General features: G+C 44.1%; 1 protein-coding gene across 1 annotated transcript in view; it reads left to right on the top strand.

Moving 5' to 3' along the window:
* IL17RE (interleukin 17 receptor E) overlaps nt 1-13,553 on the top strand; it is a 61,967-nt gene extending 48,414 nt beyond the window's left edge. The window contains exons 9-16 of the mRNA XM_073569646.1: nt 762-931; nt 1,212-1,259; nt 1,633-1,678; nt 1,884-2,038; nt 5,878-5,946; nt 6,578-6,632; nt 8,911-9,018; nt 10,143-13,553. Coding sequence (XP_073425747.1) covers nt 762-931; nt 1,212-1,259; nt 1,633-1,678; nt 1,884-2,038; nt 5,878-5,946; nt 6,578-6,632; nt 8,911-9,018; nt 10,143-10,777 — 1,286 coding nt within the window. The 3' untranslated portion in view covers nt 10,778-13,553. The remainder of the gene's footprint in view (nt 1-761; nt 932-1,211; nt 1,260-1,632; nt 1,679-1,883; nt 2,039-5,877; nt 5,947-6,577; nt 6,633-8,910; nt 9,019-10,142) is intronic.
* The last annotated feature ends 7,012 nt before the right edge of the window (nt 13,554-20,565 follow it).

The following is a 20,565-nucleotide window of genomic DNA, read 5'->3' as shown; positions in this document are numbered from 1 at the left end:
CAAATGCCAAACGTCCTGCACGGTGGGCTGTGAGCACAATCCCCATCTGTGGACGTCGGGCCCTCAGACCATCCTCATGGAGTTGGTTTCTAACCGTTTGTGCAGACACATGCACATTTGTGGCCTGCTGGAGGTCATTTTGCAGGGCTCTGGCAGTGCTCCTCCTGTTTCTCCTTGCACAAAAGCTGAGGTAGCGGTCCTGCTTCTGGGTTGTTGCCCTCCTACGGTCCCCTCCACATCTCCTGGTGTACTGGCCTGTCTCCTGGTAGCGCCTCCAGCCTCTGGACACTACGCTGACAGACACAGCAAACCTTCTTGCCCCAGCTCGCATTGATGTGCCATCCTGGATGAGCTGCACTACCTGAGCCGCTTGTGTGGGTTGTAGAGTCCGTCTCATGCTACCACGAGCGTGAAAGCACAACCAACATTCAAAAGTGACCAAAACATCAGTCAGAAAGCATTGGTACTGAGATGTGGTCTGTTGTCCCCACCTGCAGAACCACTCCCATATTGAGGGTGTCTTGATATTTGCCAATAATTTCCATCTGTTGTCTGTTCCATTTGCACAGCAGCATGTGAAATTGATGGTCAGTCAGTGTTACTTCCTAAGTGGACAGTTTGATTCCACAGAAGTTTGATTTACTTGGAGTTATATTGTGTTGTTTAAGTGTTCCCTTTATTTTTTGAGCAGTGTAAATATAGATATATATATATATAGTCAGAACTTCACGCCTGTAACACATTAACCTTCTCTCCAAAAGACATTGAAAAATTACTGCAGGTCTCTGTGAAAGAAATCCATCACCCTTCCAACACGATGACCGTCAGATTCTCCAGTCCTTGTCCTCTGGTCCCGACGGTGACTTTTTGCAAAAAGCAAAATGGAAGCTGTGTCAGAGAGAATGAGACCATAGTTAAAGAACATGCAAAGGTAACACTGGTATCTGTCATGGCCTGATCTAAGCAGTGGTCAAAATATTCTTTGGGGGCGCAAAATAAGAGATAAAAAGAAATAAAAAATTAGCAGAGAAGTCTTTGGGGTCTCTGTATTGGGCCACCCGTGCCAGTCCGCACTGTGTGCAGGAGAAAAGAGGACTTGGCAGCTCGGAATAGGGGGTATTATTTGCTTTAAAGGGCTATTATGTGCTTTAAGGTGCAACTCGGGCATTGTCAGAATTGTGTAATAATCCTTGATTTTCTGTGTCTTGCAGGAATATTACCTGAAGAGCGTGGACAGAGATCACCACCTGTGTTTTGAGGTAAACCAGGGTCTTTGTATATTTTTGCTTCCAGTCCAGCAGCAAGACTAAAATTTGAGTGTTTTGAGACAATCTTACCTATAGATGGCAGTACAGGGCATTTTTCTACTATGTTATGCATTTCTGACCACCAGGTGGCAGTGCACAACATTTCATAATTTGCCTTTACTATCAAGTCCTTTTATACAATCATTTGGCCACATGGGGGCAGCACCATATTGTCTAATGCGGATCATAGCTGTAGGGGTGCTGTCCTGCAGTTGCATCAGGGCCCCTCATAGGCACATGGTAGGGGGTCTTACAGATTTTGTATTGAAGCCCAGGAGCTTCATGTTCCTCATTAATGTTTCCGTTTTATCCGATTTGTTCACAGTTCTCATCACTGAATCACAGCTACATAAAATGCCCTGATGTTGGAGGTAAGCTAAAAAAAAGTGGAAAACCATACGGCAGTCAGGTATGATTGCTGTAGTTACTATGTAGCAATGTGGGAATTATCCCTTTAAGAGGCTGTGCAGATGCGGTATGTTGACACCTGGTCCCCATTACAGACCGATAGGTACAATGCACAGCTATAATACCTTCTCTCCTGATTCGGGCGCTTGTTTCATTATTTCCATACAGATCGATTCTGGGATATGAAGGCGAAGATGGAGCTTTATTACGTGCTGCTCACAATCTCCTCCGATATTGCAGCGTCGTTCAGTGCAGCCGTGTGTCACAAAAACCTACAAACTGGAGGCTGTGACCTGAAATCCAAAATCTATAATGTGTCCACGGTGAGCAGCAAAATCAGGGATCCAGAATGTAGATCCCGGATGCACAGCAGCTGCCCGGTGTATCACACAGGAGAGGAGACCGGTGTATCACACAGGAGAGGAGACCGGTGTATCACACAGGAGAGGAGACTAGTGTATCACACAGGAGAGGAGACTAGTGTATCACAAAGGAGAGGAGACTAGTGTATCACACAGGAGAGGAGACTAGTGTATCACACAGGAGAGGAGACTAGTGTATCACAAAGGAGAGGAGACTAGTGTATCACACAGGAGAGGAGACTAGTGTATCACAAAGGAGAGGAGACTAGTGTATCACACAGGAGAGGAGACTAGTGTATCCCACAGGAGAGGAGACCAGTGTATCACACAGGAGAGGAGACTAGTGTATCACACAGGAGAGGAGACTAGTGTATCACACAGGAGAGGAGACTAGTGTATCACACAGGAGAGGAGACTAGTGTATCACACAGGAGAGGAGACTAGTGTATCACACAGGAGAGGAGACTAGTGTATCACACAGGAAAGGAGACTGGTGTATCCCACAGGAGAGGAGACTGGTGTATCCCACAGGAGAGGAGACTGGTGTATCACACAGGAGAGGAGACTGGTGTATCACACAGGAGAGGAGACTAGTGTATCACACAGGAGAGGAGACTAGTGTATCACACAGTAGAGGAGACTAGTGTATCACACAGGAGAGGAGACTGGTGTATCACACAGGAGAGGAGACTGGTGTATCACACAGGAGAGGTGACCGGTGTATCACACAGGAGAGGAGACTAGTGTATCACACAGGAGAGGAGACTAGTGTATCACACAGGAGAGGAGACCGGTGTATCACACAGGAGAGGTGAACGGTGTATCACACAGGAGAGGAGACCGATGTATCACATAGGAGAGGAGACCGGTGTATCACACAGGAGATTAGACCGGTGTATCACACAGGTGAGGAGACCGATGTATCACATAGGACAGGTGAACGGTGTATCACACAGGAGAGGAGACCGGTGTATCACACAGGAGATTAGACCGGTGTATCACACAGGTGAGGAGACCGATGTATCACATAGGACAGGTGAACTGTGTATCACACAGGAGAGGTGACCGATGTATCACACAGGAGAGGTGACCGATGTATCACACAGGAGAGACCGGTGTATCACACAGGAGAGGAGACCGATGTATCACATAGGACAGGTGAACGGTGTATCACACAGGACAGGTGACCGATGTATCACACAGGAGAGGAGACCGGTGTATCACACAGGAGATTAGACCGGTGTATCACACAGGTGAGGAGACCGATGTATCACATAGGACAGGTGAACGGTGTATCACACAGGAGAGGAGACCGGTGTATCACACAGGAGATTAGACCGGTGTATCACACAGGTGAGGAGACCGATGTATCACATAGGACAGGTGAACGGTGTATCACACAGGAGAGGTGACCGATGTATCACACAGGAGAGGTGACCGATGTATCACACAGGAGAGACCGGTGTATCACACAGGAGAGGAGACCGATGTATCACATAGGACAGGTGACCGGTGTATCACACAGGAGAGGTGACCGATGTATCACACAGGAGAGGAGACCGGTGTATCACACAGGAGAGGAGACCGATGTATCACATAGGACAGGTGAACGGTGTATCACACAGGAGAGGTGACCGATGTATCACACAGGAGAGGTGAATGGTGTATCACACAGGAGAGGAGACCGGTGTATCACACAGGAGATTAGACCGGTGTATCACATAGGACAGGTGACCGGTGTATCACACAGGAGAGGTGACTGATGTATCACACAGGAGAGGAGACCGGTGTATCACACAGGAGAGGAGACCGATGTATCACACAGGACAGGTGACCGATGTATCACACAGGAGAGGAGACCGGGGTATCACACAGGAGATTAGACCGGTGTATCACATAGGAGAGGAGACCGGTGTATCACACAGGAGAGGTGACCGATGTATCACACAGGAGAGGAGACAGATGTATCACATAGTACAGGTGAACGGTGTATCACACAGGAGAGGTGACCGATGTATCACACAGGAGAGGTGAACGGTGTATCACACAGGAGAGGTGACAGATGTATCACACAGGACAGGTGACCGATGTATCACACAGGAGATTAGACCGGTGTATCACATAGGAGAGGAGACCGGTGTATCACACAGGAGAGGTGACCGATGTATCACACAGGAGAGGAGACCGGTGTATCACACAGGAGAGGAGACCGATGTATCACATAGGACAGGTGAACGGTGTATCACACAGGAGAGGTGACCGATGTATCACACAGGAGAGGTGAACGGTGTATCACACAGGAGATTAGACCGGTGTATCACACAGGAGAGGAGACCGATGTATCACATAGGACAGGTGAACGGTGTATCACACAGGAGATTAGACCGGTGTATCACACAGGAGAGGAGACCGGTGTATCACACAGGAGATTAGACCGGTGTATCACATAGGACAGGTGAACGGTGTATCACACAGGAGATTAGACCGGTGTATCACACAGGAGAGGAGACCGGTGTATCACACAGGAGATTAGACCGGTGTATCACATAGGACAGGTGACCGGTGTATAACATAGGACAGGTGACCGATGTATCACACAGGAGATTAGACCGGTGTATCACATAGGAGAGGAGACCGATGTATCACACAGGAGATTAGACCGGTGTATAACATAGGACAGGTGACCGATGTATCACACAGGAGATTAGACCGGTGTATCACACAGGAGAGGTGACCGATGTATCACACAGGAGAGGAGACCGGTGTATCACACAGGAGAGGAGACCGATGTATCACATAGGACAGGTGAACGGTGTATCACACAGGATAGGTGACCGATGTATCACACAGGAGAGGTGAACGGTGTATCACACAGGAGAGGAGACCGGTGTATCACACAGGAGATTAGACCGGTGTATCACACAGGACAGGTGACCGGTGTATCACACAGGAGAGGAGACCGGTGTATCACACAGGAGAGGAGACCGGTGTATCACACAGGAGAGGAGACCAGTGTATCACACAGGAGAGGAGACCGATGTATCACACAGGAGAGGAGACCGGTGTATCACACAGGAGAGGTGACCGATGTATCACACAGGAGAGGAGACCAGTGTATCACACAGGAGATTAGACCGGTGTATCACACAGGAGAGACCGGTGTATCACACAGGAGAGGTGACCGATGTATCACATAGGACAGGTGAACGGTGTATCACACAGGAGAGGTGACCGATGTATCACACAGGAGAGGAGACCGGTGTATCACACAGGAGATTAGACCGGTGTATCACACAGGAGAGACCGGTGTATCACACAGGAGAGGTGACCGATGTATCACATAGGACAGGTGACCGATGTATCACACAGGAGAGGAGACCGGTGTATCACACAGGAGAGGTGACCGATGTATCACACAGGAGAGGAGACCAGTGTATCACACAGGAGAGGAGACCGATGTATCACACAGGAGAGGAGACCGGTGTATCACACAGGAGAGGTGACCGATGTATCACACAGGAGAGGAGACCAGTGTATCACACAGGAGAGGAGACCGATGTATCACACAGGAGAGGTGACCGATGTATCACACAGGAGAGGAGACCGGTGTATCACACAGGAGAGGTGACCGATGTATCACACAGGAGAGGTGACCGATGTATCACACAGGAGAGGTGACCGGTGTATCACACAGGAGAGGTGACCGATGTATCACACAGGAGAGGAGACCAGTGTAGTATCACATAGGGCAGGTGACCGGAATATTACGCTTACATTCAAAGCAACTATTTTCTTTTCAGCACCATAAATTTGGATCGGATGATCTGCAGCTATCGCTCCCTAGGCCCGGCATTGGAGATTGTATCAAGGTAGGAACTTTCTTTTTTTGTTTGCCCCAAATCAGAGAAACAAAGCTGCTTTCTTCTATGTACAGCACCACACCTGTCCAGTGGTTGTGTTTGGTATTGCAGCAATAGTTCTATGAAAATTGGTAGAACTGAACTACAATATGATTCACATCCTATGTACAGAGGGGGCATCATTTTTGGCATAAAGCAGCCATGTTTTTCTAATCCTGTATAACTCCCTTTGAGAAATATTTGTAACTATCAATTTCAGAAGGTGCTCTGCTGCAGGAGCCCCCATTCCACAGGCGCCGTAGACATGTAGGGCGCTGGCATCGGGTCTATAGCCACATTGCGTTTGCGTCACCAGCTGACATTGATCTCGTGATCGGAGTTTCCTTCATTTCTTCCGATCAGTCAAAGGTTCCGGTGGATTATGCCGCGTGTTACCCGATCCCAAATTAGGCAACAACCATACAAACAATGCTCTCTTTATTTTGTGCATGGGCTGATAAAGGTGTGAAATTTGGTAATGGGATAAAACACCGAGCGTAAAGGCGACTCCAGAGGAAGCGTCCGAATGGCGCCTTAATCTCAGCTACAGTCACATCCTGACATTCTTTGTAAGCCTCTGACACTGCGCTTTTCCTCGTAGGTTTGGCGCTCCGATGTCCGTCATTCACATCAGTATCTCCTCTGCTCATTTGACTGTAAGTATCTCTGTCATTGCATTTTCCCCAGCATGCTGAGACTTGTAGTTCTCTCTCCATTTTCACACCTTTAGTATGAAAATATTCCACCATTATTATTTGGGTTTTGTGTTTATGGCATTCATTATACAGTAAAAAAAGACCTTGTATAGGTCTCTAGGTCAGTGCGATTACGGCGATACTGACCACTTATGTTTTTATTTTATATATAATATACACTCACTGGCCACTTTATTAGGTACACCATGCTAGTAAGGGGTTGGACCCCCTTTTGCCTTCAGAACTGCCTCAATTCTTCGTGGCAGAGATTCAACAAGGTGCTGGAAGCATTCCTCAGAGATTTTGGACCATATTGACATGATGGCATCACACAGTTGGCGCAGATTTGTCGGCTGCACATCCCTGATGCGAATCTCCCGTTCCACCACATCCCAAAGATGCTCTATTGGATTGAGATCTGGTGACTGAGGAGGCCATTTGAGTACAGTGAACTCATTGTCATGTTCAAGAAACCAATCTGAGATGATTCGAGCTTTATGACATGGCGCATTATCCTGCTGAAAGTAGCCATCAGATGTTGGGTACATTGTGGTCATAAAGGGATGGACATGGTCAGCAACAATACTCAGGTAGGCTGTGGCGTTGCAACGATGCTCAATTGGTACCAAGGGGCCCAAAGAGTGCCCAGAAAAAATTCCCCACACCATGACACCACCACCACCAGCCTGAACCGTTGATACAAGGCAGGATGGATCCATGCTTTCATGTTGTTTACGCCAAATTCTGACCCTACCATCCGAATGTCGCAGCAGAAATCGAGACTCATCAGACCAGGCAACGTTTTTCCAATCTTCTACTGTCCAATTTCGATGAGCTTGTGCAAATTGTAGCCTCAGTTTCCTGTTCTTAGCTGAGAGGAGTGGTACCCAGTGTGGTCTTCTGCTGCTGTAGCCCATCTGCCTCAAAGTTCGACGCACTGTGCGTTCAGAGATGCTCTTCTGCCTACCTTGGTTGTAACGGGTGGCAATTTGAGTCACTGTTGCCTTTCTATCAGCTCGAACCAGTCTGCCCATTCTCCTCTGACCTCTGGCATCAACATGGCATTTCCGGCCACAGAACTGCCGCTCACTGGATTTTTTTTCTTTTTCGGACCATTCTCTGTAAACCCTAGAGATGGTTGTGCGTGAAAATCCCAGTAGATCAGCAGTTTCTGAAATACTCAGACCAGCCCTTCTGGCACCAACAATCATGCCACGTTCAAAGGCACTCAAATCACCTTTCTTCCCCATACTGATGCTCGGTTTGAACTGCAGGAGATTGTCTTGACCATGTCTACATGCCTAAATGCACTGAGTTGCCGCCATGTGATTGGCTGATTAGAAATTAAGTCTTAACACACAGTTGGACAGGTGTACCTAATAAAGTGGCCAGTGAGTGTGTATATATATATATATATATATATATATAGGTATTGAAAAAAATTCTGAACTTTGAAAAAATAAAAAAATGTGGTTTGTGTCGCCATTTTCTAAAACTTCATCTTTTTCTATTGATGTAGCTGTGTGGGGATTTGAGTTTTGTGCTTTGTGCTGTAGTTTTTATTGATACAACTTTGGGATACGTACAATGTTTGGATCACTTTTTATTGTTTTTTTTAAGATTTGCAATTCTGCAATTTTTGTATTTATTTATTCTAAGGGAATATAATAATAATTGTATTTCTTCATAGATCAGACTTTTGCACACGCAGCACTACTAGATATTTTTTTTATATATTTATTTTGGTAAATATTTACTATATATATATATATGTGTGTGTGTGTGTATATATATATATATATATATATATATATATATATATATGTTTAATTTTTACATTACTTTTCACTTTCTTTTTTAATCCCCCTTTTTCAATCCCCTTAGGGGACTTGAACTTGCAATTGTTTGGTTCACAATGAATGACACAGCGCCATATATTGTGTAGTGGCCATGAATGGTACTGCAGGCTCGCTTTCATACTAGTGAATGTACGGATAGGTCACTACTAGTAATATTGGAAAACGCCTTATAAAAACTTATTAGATAATTGCAATTCCATATTACATCCCTTTCATAATGACAACTCAAAATTATCGCTTCTGTAATGTCTTAAGAGATTGCTGGTTGAGCGATTGCCTGATATATCGATGTAGGGTCATCCACGGTGCACACTGGATGGGTGTCTTATATTTACTGGTAATTTTCTCGTCACTCGTTCTTTGGTCTCTCTCCTCCCCAGTCTCTCACAAGCACCTGGGTCTTCTTGCTCTTGTTGTGTCGCTGGCGATTTTCACGCTGATTCTCATCATCTACACAAGTTGTCGGAGGATGTGGACGATATTTACAGGTGAGAAAAAGTCTCCTTCAATCAATCCAATCAACACAGGCGCAGTTATAGGGCATGGTCTGAGTACGGTATAGCGGTATTATTTCAGCACTTTTGTGCACTTGTGTTTGGTACTTATTTTGTCGGCACCATTTGGCCACCTGTACAGTTGTCTGTCATTGCGTGGTGGTATTATTTTATCCATTTACTTTGTGATCGTATTTTACTAGGTAGGTTATGGCGGTATTATATGGGCAGTGTACTGTTTCGATGCTGCATAGTGGTATTATGACAGGCAGCATACGGTAATTGTTTGGAGCGGTATTATTATGGAACAGTATGGCACTTTTATGCATTTACTATGAGGCAATGATTTGTAGGGGATATATATATATATATATATATATATATATATATATATAAAGGAAGTGTTATTGTTTGGCACTATATAGTGGTATTATGGCACAGTTTGGCACCTTTACGGATTTACTATGATGCAATGAATCGTCGGGACCATATGGCGGTAATTGTTTGGTACTGTTTAGTGGTATTATTATCACACTGAATGGCACTTTTATGGAAATGTTTTGTAGATACTATATATATGTATTTTTCGGGAAGTGTAGTTGTTTGGCACTGTATAGTGCCATAATATGCTGCATTATTTCTTAGGTACTGTATGGTGCTATTATGTGGGCAATGTAATATTTTGGAATTGTATAGTGGGATTATTATGGCACTTTTAAACTTTTCCAAGGTGACAATGTTTTGGAGGTACTATATGAAATAATTTGGCACTGTATGGTGGTATTATTTGGCTTCTGTATGGCAATATAATATGGCCAGTATTAGATTACTTATTATTTCTCAGATTGATTTGGCCCATACGAGCTGTTGTAATATATTCCCAGGAGGCATAAAAAAATGAGTTTTTCTTTATTAGAAGGTATAATAAAGGACATGGACCAGATGATGGCGCCCGCTGTGGCTGAGGAGCTCTCATTCTGGGTGTTCTGCTCTTGGGGGGCACTGGGAGGGTCTCATAATGGAGATTACAAGGGGCGCACTAAATAAAGACTAGTTTTAGTCTATGGATTGGCAGGTGAGCGGCTCTCTAATCATCATTGTTCTTTATCTCCGCACAGCTCCGCTTTGGAGAAGGACCATTTTACTTGTGTATTCCCCCGATTCGGCAGAGTACAAGACCCTCATTTGTGACTTTGCCGACTTCCTGCACGGCATCCTGGGATGCGAGGTCATCTTGGACCTATGGGACATGAACACAGTCAGTCAAATTGGCATGTTGCCCTGGTTTTACCAAAAGAGGAAGCTTGTGAGCGAAAGAAAAGGCAAAGTCATGGTCATATGGACGAGACGAAGCACGACCATGTACGACCAGTGGAAAAAACGGCAAATCAACAGCATTGGGTGGAAAGACCCAACTAATATGTTTGGGGCAGCCATGTCCTGCCTGGAGAAAGACTTAGGGATGCAACAGGAACGTGAAAACCTGAAGCACTACACCATGGTCTACTTTGAAGGACTATGCGAAAGGAAGGATATCCCCGAATGCTTCTGGAAGATCTCCAGGTACCCCTTGTTTAAGGACCTCTATAGACTGGTCAGCCATCTACAAGACACTACTTGCCTATCCCCTCCTTGCCTGATAAAGGCAGTTGCCAAATACCTCAAGAAAAGGCTCATAAGCTCCGAAAAAAGGGAGGGTTTTCAGCACCATGTGGAACTTTGCAAAAAGAAACTTGGTGAGGATGTCAGCTGATAACGCAAGAGGGCAAGTTGGAACCCAAGCACATGAAAAATTGGAATTGTGGTGCTGACTATTTTGGCGAAGTGGCCCTTTAAGATTCAGAAGATGCAACACAATCCCTCCCTTTTTTAATGGTTCTGTCCGGGAGTGATCGGATCGATCTGGTTGCTGATTAATTGATCTGATTACTGATTGACTCGATCTGGTTGCTGATTAATTGATCTGATTACTGATTGACTCGATCTGGTTACTGATTGTTCGGAGATCTGGTTGCTTTGGACCTTTTGGATTTTGTATAGACTTTTAAGCTGGAATTTTGATGGGATCCTCGAAAAAAAAAAAAATCTGTAAATGGAGCCGCCCGAGTGTCCCTCGATGACTCTTAATGAAAGATTCATCTGGAGTTTGGATTTTTCCCAGTCTGATTCTTTTCAAAGTAAACAATGCTGAAAGTATCGGACACTTCCCTAAAAAAAAAAAAAAATTTCCGCCCAAGCCAACGGTGGCTGGCTTAAAGGAAAACACCACTTTTCCATGATATGTAGATATTTAGTTTTTTTTCTATGTAGAAATGATTTGTAAATTATGTGATGATTTATTCGTTGCAAAGACAGAAAGTAAAATTCTAAATTTCTTTTGTTACAGAAACTGTTAGAAAAGTCAGAATGTCTTTTTCACACTGAATTTTTTAACGCTTTTTTTTTTTTTATCGGATTCTACGCCTAAATCCACAAAATGCTTCATATCTGCCTGCATTAAGCTTCCCATTCATTTCAACGAAAAAAACGCACCTATGACACCAATGATGGATTTTTTTTCCATGATTCTTCGGCACATTTTTTGTCATTTTTTTTTTAAGCATGTTTCCTTAGCAAAAACCTTGCAAAAAAGTATCAAAAACTACCGTAATAATACGTAAAAAATGCACATTTTTTGTCATTTTTAAGCATATTTCCTTAGCAAAAACCTTGCAAAAAAGTATCAAAAACTATCGTAATAATACGTAAAAAATGCACATTTTTTGTCATTTTTTTAAGCATGTTTCCTTAGCAAAAACCTTGCAAAAAAGTTTCAAAAACTACCGTAATAATACGTAAAAAATGCACATTTTTGTCATTTTTAAGCATGTTTCCTTAGCAAAAACCTTGCAAAAAAGTATCAAAAACTACCGTAATAATACGTAAAAAATCACATTTTTTGTCTTTTTTTTAAGCATGTTTCCTTAGCAAAAACCTTGCAAAAAAGTATCAAAAACTATCGTAATAATACGTAAAAAATGCACATTTTTTGGTCTGGTTTTTGCAACAGAAACATGGTAGAAAACACACCCCACATTATAAAGGCATAAAAACCACATAGGAAAAATGCAACAAAGCAGCGTTATAAAATTTGTGTTTTTCCAAGTATGTGTTGTTTTAGAAGCAGTTTTTAGATGTGGACTTTTCAGCATTAGTGTATGTGCAGACGGATTTCTGTTTTGCAGAGTTTTCGCAGCAGAAACTGTGTAGAAACTGCAAGGGTTTTTAGTTTTTAGGAGTCTTCAGATTTGGAGAATTTCCACTTAGTTTCTCCTCCAAAAACTTTTTCGGTCCGTGTATTTTTCTGTTATCAGTGCAAGTGCCATCCGTTAAAAAAAACAGATCGCACCTGGACCAATTTTATTCAATGGGGCAGTGAACGATTTTTCCTTCGTACAAAGGCTTGGACTTGTCCCACCTTTCTGGATGAAAATCGGACCATATCAATGAAGTGGAAGAATTTTCCAAGAGTTTTTGAAGCAGATTTTAAAGCGGATCGGCTAAAAAAAAACAAAACTCCCGAGAAACACTCAGTGTGAACGTAGCTCAAGGTCACATTCGCACTAAGTCCATTATATGAATTGATCTCTATGGCTCCAAATCAGTAAGGTTTCAGAGGAGTTCCCCTTTAAAGTGTTATTCCCATCCAGGAATGATGCCTGGAAAAATAATGAGGACTCAGTGCCAAATAACATCGTTCTCAGGAACGTTGAGGTCTTAGAGGTCGGACCCCCCAATATCCTTTCCAAGATGGGAATACCCCTTTAAGGCCTGCCTGGCTTCAGTTCTCTTCACTTTATTAGGCCTATTGCCTGTTAGCAGCCAATCAGAGTTCAGCTTTCATTGCCTGAACTACGCTGGGAAAAAATGAATCGTGGATTCTGATTGGCAGCTATGGGCAACAGTTTTTGTATATAAGGCCCAACGTTTTCTGCGTTGGACGTACGTGCGAAGTATTACGTCCACGCGGAATCATTCTCATCGTACGATTGTAAAAAGCGTATATAATATCAGAGTCCGAAAATAAGGACTTGCTATTTAGAAATAATGTCCGTACGTGAGGTGATCCTACTCAATATGTCTGACCTCCTTACATGGGGCGTTACCCTCCCATCAGGCCACATCCTACATGATGGTATTTGTACTGACAATACTGAAATATAGCAGGCCTCGTTAATCAAAACTGTCAGACAGATTAGGCTTTGTTGCCCCTAGCAACCAATGGGAGCTCAGCTTTTATTTCTCAGTCCCCTCTGAAAAAATGAAAGCCGCGCTATGATTGGTAGCTAGGGCTGTTCATTTAGACAGTTCTAATGAGCGAGGCCACATTTTGTAAATGTTTCGCCTTGTGAAATGTAAGTTGCAGGCTGTGTACAGTGTGAATAGGGACAAAATTATTGATTGTAAAGAGAAAACTTTTTATAAAAGGAGAAGGAAAAAATAAAGTTGATCAGTCCTTCAGTTCTTTAAATAAAAGTGCTTAAAAATGGTTTTTGGAGGGATTTCTGATCTTTGGATTGTCAAAAATGACAAAAAGATGTGCACTGAAATGTTCATTGATATAGATGATCAATTCACTAAATGAAGAAAAGTATAGGACACACGGGCAATAATATCCGGCCCCATTAACCCTGGTGGGTAAGATTCAGTCCCATTACCCCCATTATATAACATTAAGTCCCATTCCCCCTAGTGTATAACATCCGGCCCCATTGCACCCCGATGTATAACATCAGGCGCTATTGCCCCCAGGTGTATAATATCCGCCCCCAATGAATAACCTCTAGCCCCATTGCCCCTGATGTATAACATCCAGCCCCATTGCCCCTGATGTATAACATCCAGCCCCATTGCCCCTGATGTATAACATCCAGCCCCATTGCCCCTGATGTATAACATCCGGCCCCATTGCCCCTGATGTATAACATCCAGCCCCATTGCCCCTGATGTATAACATCCAGCCCCATTGCCCCTGATGTATAACATCCGGCCCCATTGCCCCTGATGTATAACATCCGGCCCCATTGCCCCTGATGTATAACATCCAGCCCCATTGCCCCTGATGTATAACATCCAGCCCCATTGCCCCTGATGTATAACATCCGGCCCCATTGCCCCTGATGTATAACATCCGGCCCCATTGCCCCTGATGTATAACATCCGGCCCCATTGCCCCTGATGTATAACATCCGGCCCCATTGCCCCTGATGTATAACATCCAGCCCCATTGCCCCTGATGTATAACATCCAGCCCCATTGCCCCTGATGTATAACATCCGGCCCCATTGCCCCTGATGTATAACATCCAGCCCCATTGCCCCTGATGTATAACATCCAGCCCCATTGCCCCTGATGTATAACATCCAGCCCCATTGCCCCTGATGTATAACATCCGGCCCCATTGCCCCTGATGTATAACATCCAGCCCCATTGCCCCTGATGTATAACATCCAGCCCCATTGCCCCTGATGTATAACATCCAGCCCCATTGCCCCTGATGTATAACATCCAGCCCCATTGCCCCTGATGTATAACATCCGGCCCCATTTCCCCTGAATTATAAGATCCAGTCCCCTTTTCCCCACTGAATAACATTTGGTCCCATTGCCCGCACTATATGACATTCAGCCCCATTGCCCCAAAATGTATAATTTTTGGCCCCATTGCCCCTGATTTTATAAGATCCAGTCACATTGACCTCACTGTATAACATTAAGTCCCATTGCCCCTAGTGGATAACATCCGCCCTAGATGCCCCTCATTTATAATATCCAATCCCACTGCCCCCAGTGAATAACATGCAGCCCCATTTTCCCCCGATGTATAAAATCTGGCCTCATTGCCCTCAAGGTGTATAATATCTGGCCCCCTGGTGTGTAACATCTGGCCCCATTGTCCCCAATGTATAACATCCGGCCACGTTGCCCCTCAGTGTATAACATCTGACTCCACTGCTACCCCCCTGGTGAATTACATCCAGCCCCTCGTTTCCCAATGCATAACCTCCGGCCCCCCACCTTGCCGTCCTCCTTTACTAACGTGACAGATCAGCCGGTGGAGCTCACCGATCCCAGCGCAGTCCTGTAATAGGACCCACCGGGGTAATAAGTCCATTCATGACATTTCTTCCTCATGAATCTTCCCCCATCACCTGTGAGTGATATTATTGAGAAGTGGCAGGGGGCTGAGTGCTGAGGAGCAGAGGGCAGAAATGTCACCACCCCTCTGCTGATCCCATAACTGCATATCGTACCATCATAATTAGACAATGGATCAAGGACACAACTATCGCCCAGCAGATACTTATCTACAGTATATGAGAGCACCTCGCAGACAAGCGATGGCTGTGAAGATCCCGATATCAGGATCATAAATACAAACTGTACATTGAGATAAAGCGACGTGCGCTGTCCGGGGCCATATTTCAAATCTGAATCAGTCCATAAACATTAGACCTAGCGATGACATTTTAATGCTTATCTATGTCTCTATGTGTCTAAAAGTCACCAAACAAGGCAAAACCACACCTATTTTACACAGTGTTTTTCCTGCCAAGAGGAAAAATACTTTACGTGTGCACAAATCAAAAGTGTAAGTAAAAGCCAGTTACGGATCACATGGCCTTGATGAATTGTTCATCAGCAATGTCATCACCTCTATAAAAACAAAAGTTTTGGCAGTTTGCTGGTCTGGATCATCCAGGCACGTATTAACAGATTGCCAAGGACATATGCAATTACCTTAGAGAAACCATCGTTGCTACACACCAATCTGTAGAGGGTTATAAGGTCATTTCCAAACAATTTGGAGTCCATCACATTACAAGTTGAAAGATTATTTACAAGTGAAAAACATTTGAGCCTGTTGACAATCTTCCTAGGATTAGATGTCCCAGCAAATTAACCCAGGTAAAAAACAGAGAGATTGCATTAAAAAAAAAAAACACCAAGAGCTACAGCTCAGACTCTAAAGGTCATTTGACCACTTGTTCTATATACAGCAATACCTTCACCTCCAAACTGTTGTTAATCTTCCCAGGAGTAGAAGCCCCAGGGAATTATCCCCAAAGATCTGATCGGCAATGATCTGAAAAATTGAAAATAAACCAAGAGACACAGCTTAGACTCTAAAGGTTGTTTGTTCGCTTGTTCTATATTTTGCAATACTTCTGTATTGCAGTATATAGGTACAATTAGATTCTCTTATGAACCCCTACAAAAGGCTGGGCTTTCCAGGAAATAATGATGGCAGCCATGGGGGCCTTAATTTTTCTTTGCATTTTGGCCTAGTTTTTGACAAATAAATATGGGCATGGAATAATTTGTTGTGCAACCTCATACCGTCACACTGTAGTCCCACATGCTACAGGAATTGTCCCATAAGTCTCTGTAGAAGCAAATAACTCTATAAAATGCGTATTTATAACACAGGTTGCGTATGTTACCCCGATGCTTTATGGCCATGGACACATTCCATAATATATGATGATCCCTGTCATAAAAATTGTACAAATTCACACGTCGGATGCCGCAGGTAAACGTTAACCTCGGTCAAGGTCGTTTGTTCTAATCCCATGACTTAGTATTTATCAATGGAGGGCAGAGCCCCCTAAGCACAATGTGTACCCTCAAACCCCATACACTGTGCCCTCTCCACACTGGCAAAAAGCTATGGTGATATTATTGATACACCATACAGCAATGTCATATTATACGGATACCATATGGTAGTATTAAATGGGCACTGCGTGACAGCATCATGTCGTCACTGTATAGTGGTATTATGTGGGTATTGTGATATACTGTACATTTGTATGACACTTTTATATGGACTCTGTACGGAAGCATTATAGGAGCACTAGGGTATTATATGTCAGTATTATGTAGGTATTGATTAGCAGTATTACAGTATGTGCCCAGTGTATAGGCACTGTACATCACTACTATATGTGGGTATAGTATGGTACTCCTATTTTACTCAGTATGGCACTATGATGTGTGCATGCGTAGCAGTATTATACTATATTATATTGCAGGTACCGTATGGTAGTATGGTGTTGACATTGAATAGCAGTATTATGGGTCCATTTTATGGTTCTGTGCAAGCATGTGGGTATTGTATGGTACTCATATTAGATGGCGCTATCACATGGCCATTGCATAGCACTTAGTTTGCACTGTACAGTAGTACTATGTGGGTACTGTACGGTACTGTCATTTACACATAATATGGCCCTACTATGTCAGTACTAGTAAGACATTCTTTTTAGTGCCAGGATTAATGAAGAAGACGATAATTGCTTCTATAACTTTGTCAGTTTGGGTGTGAGCCTCATAATTAGCGGTATAAATACCCGCACGTACTGCCTCCTATTTTTTTCAGACTACAGCCACAAATCAGCACTGGAGCTGCGTTACCTAGGTAGGTTCGGATTTTCACATGAACGATATAAAATGCCGCCTAACTTGAAGGACGAGAACTTTGTACATTCCGTCCGTTGTACAAACAATGGCTGGAAGATCAGGTTTGGGTAGTGAAGAGAAATCAAGCATAGCCAGGACCACCCCGATCACAGCTGATCACTGGATCACCCGCTTGTAATCTTGACTTTTACCTTTGGTCTCTAATTGTTTGTGATTTTGTTGCCTGAGCGATGACCCAGTTCTAAATATAACCAGCAATTCACCGCACTTCTTTTATCAAATTATAACCACATATTTATTAAGACATGAATCACATTCCCATTGTTTATTCACAATCTGCCAAATGGGTGAGTCCTATACCCAGGTGAACTGTACCTGACATTATTTATAGCAATACCTGTAGTATCTGAGGTCACGGGCAGGAATTAAAGAGAACATGTCAATCAACAGGACTGTAGGGCCGACATGTTATGAGACCGAGAACTAGCACCCCCTAATTATGCACTGCAAATACTAAAGAGCACATCTAAGACCCTCTTTACCTTGAAGACTCTGATAGGAAACTATGTGTCACTAAGAGTTGTCATGTTATTAGTCCTGGTGGCCTAATGTTTGGAGTCTGTCCACATACCTCCCCCAGGCTCAACATATTATATACACACAATACTTACAAGGGTAAAAAGAGGTTTACAAAGAAGAATTTGGCTGGGTCTATTGTCTATCCTCAGCGCTTGAAGGCACGACATGAGGATATGCTCATATGTATCACATTCCTAGGAGATGATAGACCTAATGGTGGAGGACAGTCGATACTGAACACATAGAACGAAGATATGTTCATATTCTTTACATCCACAAATGATGACCCCGATGGTGGAGGACTGTGGATCTTGAAGACATAACATTAGGATATGCATATCTTCCTCACATACACCCCATGGATATGATGGGCCTAGTAGTGGAGAATGAAAGGCTTTCCATCCATCTCATGCAGATGACGAGCCTGATGGTGGAGGACAGTGGATTTTAAAGACATAATATTAGGATATGCACATATTCCTTCTATCTGTCCCATGCAATTGATGGACCTGGTGGTGGAGCACAATAGATTTTTCCAGTCTAGTGGTGGAGGCCTCATGCACATGCTGGGCCAAGTGTAAGAGGACGACTTATCTAGGAGGCAGAAAACTAGGAGATGCTCATATTCCAACCATCTTCCTCATGCAAGAATGAAGGATGTTATCAATAGCATGGATGGACATTATGGTCAGAAGAATAGAAGGAACAAGGTGAAGAGGAAGACCATCAATACGATGGTTTGATACTATCAAGATAATGGAGAAGACCCTTGTGGACCTCTCTAGGTTTGCACAAGATCAAACCTCCTGAGAGAGCGTTCATCCATCAAGTCGCCATGGCTCAAGGTCAAGCCAAAGGCTGTTAAATAATAAAAGCCTCATGCATATACTTGGCCTTATGGTCCAGCCAAGTGGTGGACGACTATGGTCTTCCCAACCACCCCATGCAGATGCTGAGCCAAGCGACAGAGTACAACGGATGTAGAAGGCAGAGTACAAGGATATGCTCATACTGCAACCATCATCCTCATGCAGATGAGGGGTTCTTACGCATATATCAGACCTGGTGGTAGAGGACAATAATAATAATAATAATCTTTATTTTTGTATAGCGCTAACATATTCCGCAGTGCTTTACAGTTTGCACACACATCATCACTGTCCCCGATGGGGCTCACAATCTAAATTCCCTATCAGTATGTCTTTTAGAATGTGGGAGGAAACCGGAGGAAACCCACGCAAACACGGGGAGAACATACAAACTCCTTGCAGATGTTGTCTTTGGTGGGACTCGAACCCAGGACCCCAGCACTGCAAGGCTGCAGCGCTAACCACTGAGCCACCGTGCCGCCCAATAGATATTCCATCCATAAAGATCACAGTCCCAGTAGTGGTGGACAATGGGGCTAATATCAGCGCTGACTCTTGGCCTAAGTAACCAATGACCTGGGTAAAATAACCTGGGTAAAAACTCAGCAAGCAAGACTCCCTACAGAAAAGTTGCAGGAAGAACCTCAAGTGGATACTAGACGACCCCTTTAAGTGACATCGCTGTATGGTATCAAGTCTCACTGGCTGTGTGCACACGTAGCGATTTTTAAGCGTTTTTGCCGCGATTTTCGGCGCGAAAACGCTTAAAAATCGTGTACAGAACGCCTCCCATGCATTCCTATGGTATTCCGCACATGCTATGCTAATGCTGCGCTTTTTTCCGAGGCGGAATCGCATCGCGGAAAAAAATCGCAGCATGCTCATTCTTTTGTGCGGAATCGCAAAGAATTGCCGCGATTCCGCACCCATAGGAATGCATGAGAACCGCTTACTTCCCGCATGTGGCTATGCCCACCATGCGGGAAGTGAAGCGTCTCATGTGCGGTTGGTACCCACGGTGTGGAGGAGAGGAGACTGTGCTCCAGGCCCTGGGTACCAAACCCCTGTTAAAAAAGAATAAAAAATAAAAAATCGGGGTATATTTACCTTCCGGCGTCCCGCGCTGCATTCCCGGCCTAAGCGTTCCCAGTAATGCCTTGCGGCAAGGTCCTGTAATGACGTAGTCTCGCGTGACTCTAGTGGTCTCGCGAGATCGCTATAGCAACGCGAGACTACGTCATCACAGGTCTCGCAAGGCATTACTGGGAACGCTGAGGCCCGGGAATGCAGCGCGGGACGCCGGAAGGTAAATATACCCCGATTTTTTTTTTTTTTTTTAGCATTTTAACATTCTACCTTTTACTATTGAGGCTGCATAGGCGGCCTCAATAGTAAAAAACACTATGTTTGACGAGTGTGACCAACCTGTCAATCACTTTCCAAGCGATGCTTCAAATCGCTTGGAAAGTGCTTGAATATCGCACGCGAAAATCGCGGCAAATGATCGCGGTGAAATCGCGCGGAAAAAAACGCGCGATTTCTGGGAAGGAGTCCGGTTTTTAGTGAGCGTTTTAAAACGCTACGTGTGCACATAGCCTTAAATGTTTTTCTAAGACCTATAGACACTGACT

This window comes from Dendrobates tinctorius, unplaced genomic scaffold (assembly GCF_039654945.1).
Source record: "Dendrobates tinctorius isolate UK_male_01 unplaced genomic scaffold, ASM3965494v1 ptg000027l, whole genome shotgun sequence".
In the NCBI taxonomy this organism is placed as follows: domain Eukaryota; kingdom Metazoa; phylum Chordata; class Amphibia; order Anura; family Dendrobatidae; genus Dendrobates; species Dendrobates tinctorius.
Note: the sequence above shows the minus strand (reverse complement) of the source record. Positions and strands in the feature narration are given on the sequence as shown.